This window comes from Oryzias melastigma, linkage group LG15 (assembly GCF_002922805.2).
Source record: "Oryzias melastigma strain HK-1 linkage group LG15, ASM292280v2, whole genome shotgun sequence".
Taxonomy (NCBI): domain Eukaryota; kingdom Metazoa; phylum Chordata; class Actinopteri; order Beloniformes; family Adrianichthyidae; genus Oryzias; species Oryzias melastigma.
In genome coordinates this window covers 7,704,973-7,710,095 of record NC_050526.1, presented here as the reverse complement: position 1 = coordinate 7,710,095, position 5,123 = coordinate 7,704,973, and the positions used below count along the sequence as shown (strand labels likewise).

Below are 5,123 nucleotides of genomic sequence, written 5' to 3'. Positions count from 1 at the left end.
TGATCTCTGAAGTGTATAAAATCTTTAACGTACGCTCATCAAGCCGCTTTTCTCCTTCAGAACCTACTGGAATTATCGTGTTAACGGTTGAAAAGTTACAGTAAATCAAAGAACATAAACGCTGGAGCTCTAGTGTTAAACGGTTAAATATGTCAGCTGTGTTGCCTGACCTGCAAGTAAAAAAAAAAAAAAAAAAAACACGTTTTCTTTAGACCTTGGATTCAATCAGGAAGTTTGAAAAGTGTTTTCAGCTTGAAAAGGTTTAAGCAACACATATGAAAAATATCTCTTTTCTTCTTCATCGTGTTTGTAAAAAAGGAAAATATGAGACAGTCAGTCAGCTTGTATGACACTGAAACCTCCTCCTTCCACCGTCAGAGCAAAGCGAGCTGAAGCTGAGGCAGACAGCAGACCTTTCTGACACATGACTGTGTGTGGGGGGGCTGTCATGAGTGCTGCAGTAATGAGTTTAACTCATAAACAGCGCTGCACAGCGTCTTTGCAGAGCGAACTCGTGCTTCGTGTTACATGACATCCCTGCCTTCTCCAACTGCGATGCTCACCTGGTAAAACTCCCGCAGCCACGTCTTCTGCAGGTTCTCCGGCTGCAAAGACACAAAAAGAAGTTGTTAGACATATCATACAAGTCAAATTATAACACTATTGAAAAGATCTTTTAGCATTTGTGTTTTCAAACAGCTTCATTAAACAAGCAGCACTGTGTGTTTTGTTAGCACAACACTAACACCGATGGAAAAACAATTACAAGTTGTGGCAGCTCTTGGAAAAACGAGTTCTGAAAGTTTGCAGGCAACTGAGGATTCAGCGTCTGCACTTCCTGTTCTCAGGTGAGATGTGAACGTAAAACCTCCAGCACACACACGGCCTGACACTCACAGCTGCACTAGCTGTGACAGTGAATTACACCAACAGATCCAGAAAGATTCCACTAGAAAGTCACAAAGCCTCCATGGTTTTCCCCAGCCTCCCTGCTCTGTCCTGCTCGTTAAAGGCTCCTCCAGACCCGGACTCACTGTGGAGACAGTCACCATGTAAGGACAGACATCCCAATGTCCATAACTGGGTCTGACAGGAGTCAAGGCACATGTGTGTGGGGGGGTTCTAACAAGAACCCACCAAGAGGTCCAAAAGCAAAAAGAAAAGATATATTACAACGTTTTGAGTTTATTTTTGAGCCACCTGAAGGCAGACAGAGCTACAGAGCTACAGATCAGAGTATTGATCCCAGCATGAATATGTTCTCTCATCCGATCAGGACGGATTCCTTTTCAGTTTGTGTAGACGCTAAAAGAAACTGAATTGTTTATCTTGTCTTTGGTGTTTAAAGCCCCCCACTGATGAAAGTCCTGTTGTTTGAGTTTTTAACATGTCTGTGTTTCATTTTTCTTCTGAAAGAGAACAAATGTGATAAGTAATCATGTTGTTTTTACATTTCCGAGTATTTCTCCTTTTAAATCAATCAAACTGTCTTGGACAGACTCTGTTTGAATGAATGATCTTCTTTCATCAACAGCTCTGCTGCACATGCACTAAGCTTTTGGAGCTACTCAGCTCAGCTCCAAAAGCCACGCCCCCTCAGAGGAGATTATAGAAACAGAGCCTTCAGATCAACATGAAAAATGTCTTTTTACGACATTTAGGTTGTGGGATTTTGGTTAAAAACTTCATGATCATAATTAAAACACTACTGGGAATGTTCCGTTTTAAATAAAAAATATATAATAGGGGGAGACTTTGGGTAGAATCTTCTTAAGAGAATAAATTAGCAATGGAGGTTTGGTAGATGGATTCAAGCATTATCAGCTGTGAGGATCCAAAACGTCCTCACCATCTTATGGAGGGCACATGCCAAAGAAACAGAAGCCTCACACCCGGGATCTCAGACACAGCCCATTCATCATGAAGATCCAACCCAACTCCTTAGGGAAGCCAGATCAAACATCTGACGACCAAAAGTGAAACCATGAGTCTCATTTCATCAGGAAGTCTCCAAAAAGTAAAATATCTGATCCAGATGTCAGAAAGACGGCCCTCTATGTGCCACGAATCATTTAAACAGATTCAATAGTCTTTATCTATCTGATGACATGTGATCCCAAATCTTAAAAGGTGTATTAAAGAAACCTAAGAAGACAAAAGCTCAGAAAGAGTTGTACGCATGTCTTCTCTTCATGCCTACGACTGTAGCAGCTCAGAGATCCAGCCCTCTCATTCCTTTGAGCGTTGACTCACTGGAGCTAACGCTGCAGAGCGGATCAGAACTGGCTGTGTGACTATTGTAAGCAAGCTTTTTTTCCCAGATTTTGAGTCTTTGAAATTCCAGAAACACAAGCAGGGCCCTGCAGCTGGCACAAACTCAGCGCCTTTACAAACATCTCCTAGAAAGTATGTCATGAACGGCGACTGCCTGTTGGACACAGACCTCGGTTCTGAACGGGTCTGAACGGCTTCAGCTGGACACGTCCTCGGTACGGGGCTGCCTGAAAACCCCAGAGCTGGGAAAGTGTGTGCACCACTGTCACAGCCTTGGCCACATCAGAGCTCAGGTCTATATAAGGAAATGTGCAACGGCGCCCGTCATCGGTCACATGGAAGAGGCAGAAAAGAGTGAGACAGAAACAAACAAAAGAAGGGGACAGAAAAGTTGGGATCAGAGCTGTTACCTTAGAAATACTGCAGACATTCCTGTCTGACTCTCAATGTTTCCTTTGAAAACTCTTCTACGACTTTGACTCTCTCTTAAACAGATACTTGAAGTTAAAGGAGTTGGTGAAAGGCAATAACGCCGCGCTTTGGACAGCTTTCTAAACACATCTGTGAGTTTCTCCACGTCCTAGATCCTCGTGTTGAGAGGACACTTGAAAGGAAGCGCAGGAGCGGTGCTGCCATGTCAGAAATAACATTCAGGATTTTTATAGACTGCTGAAAGGCTCCGGCCTCCGCTCTGATGATGTTAGAGGTTTCTGGGGAACAGATGGGGGCTGCTGGCCCTTGGGGGCCTTTGGAGAGAATGTGGGCCAAAAGCAGAGAAAGGCCGGATGAACCAGGTCTAAATCTGTCGCTGCGCGCTCTGCGCCCCCCTTCCTCCGCTCAGTTAAGTTAATTTGCAGTTAATTAGAAAGTAGGGTTACGTACAGGCATTGAGGTAAAAATAACCCCCACCCCCCCACGCACACCTCTTCTTCCGTCACTGAAACATTGACTCACTTAGGTCTCTGCAGCACCTCCCTCGCTCTCAGCTGATGGCCTACTTTCCTGACAAAATGAGGGGCAAAGACGCCATAACACCCGACCCGCCGGAAACGCTCATCTGAGGAGTCTGCTTCACACGCTGCCGTGGTAACGGGAAGATGAGGAGCGGTGCAGCCATCAGCCTCAGCGGGCTGGGGGCTTCAGGACCGTCCCAGAGAGGTCTGAAAACAACTGAGCCTCCAAGCGCAGCACACGCCAGCAGATCAGTGGAATCACACGGAAACAGATCCAGCGAGAGTTCATGTGCAGGAGACGGGGGGGGGGCAAAGTGAAACTATGACTTGTTATTAGTGACCTGACACCAACAAGAGGAGCTACTTCCAGCTGAGCCTCACATGCTGCTGAGTCTGCCAACAAACACAGACTGACTCAGCACAGAGAAAAGGATGGAAATAGTATCCTGGAGCTGGGGGAGGGGGGCACCGGCCTCCGCCCTCCCCAGGGGTGGAGACCCGAAGACCACGCTCTTCCTTGCTGTGTTCACATCCACAGGCAGAGCAGCGCTGAGGCCAACAACACGCTCATTCCAGACGGCGTGGAGATCTGCTGGGAACACATGGACGACACATGACTCTGCTCCTCCTCTGAAAAACCAACGCCCCCCCTGACCTGCCCTGGAGCAGACGCACACCCCCTCTGTGAAACACAGGCCGACTTCTTCAGTCAGGCTGGAGGAGAACGGAGAGCAGGAGCATGGATTTCTAAAAGACAGAAAACGTTCTCTGCAGCTTTTAACCTGCAGGACAAAAGAAAGACAACCAACCATGAGGCACGCTCACACACAACACAACCAACCATGAGGCACGCTCACACACAACACACAGAAATACACACATATACACAGACAAAGAGCTACGCAATATGAGGAAAACTTGCAAAATGCAACATTAGTGATCAATGTTTCAATGACGTTGTGACTTGCGATACACTCACAAATAGCAATCCAAAGTACAACTAATACATCACTTCCATGTCACTGCAAGTTTTATTTACATAGAAGCTGGGTGATACATCGATATTATTGATTGATTTGAATTTGTTGTTTCAAGCTATTTATTTTTTGAAAATCGATATTTCATTTCCCCAGCTCTCTCTGCTCTCTTGGGCTTCCGTAGTCCGGCGTAAAGTCAGCCCGTCCGTCTCAAAGTGCAGACATGCAGCATAGACTGTATATAAAATAACTGGACAGAGCAAGCCCCCCTACTTCCGTGTTCCATATAGGACAGGGGTCACCAACACGTCGCCAGATCAGTCGCCCGCAGGCCTCTTCTAAAAATAGCACAATTCACTTGTGAGCTGCTCGAAAATTTTATTTTAGTGTGATGCGATTCTTTTAAATCACACCTGCCTTCATGAAGGATTAAAAAATTGAAATGTCTTAAAGCTATATTGTAACAACTCAACTGGTATGTTAATAGTAGCAGGGACGCCGCAGGGAAAAAAAAAGGCGATTTACTCTTTCATTGTCTGGGGAGGAGAAACGTCAGTGCCATGTACAGCGCACGACCCCGAACAGTCTCAGGCAGAAGGAGACCACGAAGCAGGCTGCATACTATCACTTCCATCATCAACACTCTTTTATTTTAAACTCACATGAACAGCCAAACAGTATGAACGTGACTTCTGCTCACAGCTCCCTCACTCATGGTGAGCAATGTAACACACCCCAGATTTCCCACTTCCCATGAGTCTTAGGAGCTGAAGGCGGGGCTAACCCCCGGGTCGCCACACTATGTTCATTATTTCTGAAGCCAAAAACGGCCTGTCCCACTATTTTTCTTTTTTTAAATCGTTTTCTCCTTAACGAGATAATCAATAGTCGCATTTCCATTAACTCTGAAATTTCGCAA

General features: G+C 45.7%; 1 protein-coding gene across 2 annotated transcripts in view; it reads right to left on the bottom strand.

Annotated features, from left to right (window-relative positions):
- The window catches only part of LOC112161654 (inositol polyphosphate-5-phosphatase A), a 145,962-nt gene that overhangs the window by 113,027 nt on the left and 27,812 nt on the right, over nucleotides 1–5,123 (bottom strand). For both annotated transcript variants that reach the window (XM_024296979.2, XM_024296978.2), the window contains exon 2: nucleotides 564–605. In XM_024296979.2, the coding sequence (XP_024152747.1) occupies nucleotides 564–605 (42 nt within the window). The remainder of the gene's footprint in view (nucleotides 1–563; nucleotides 606–5,123) is intronic.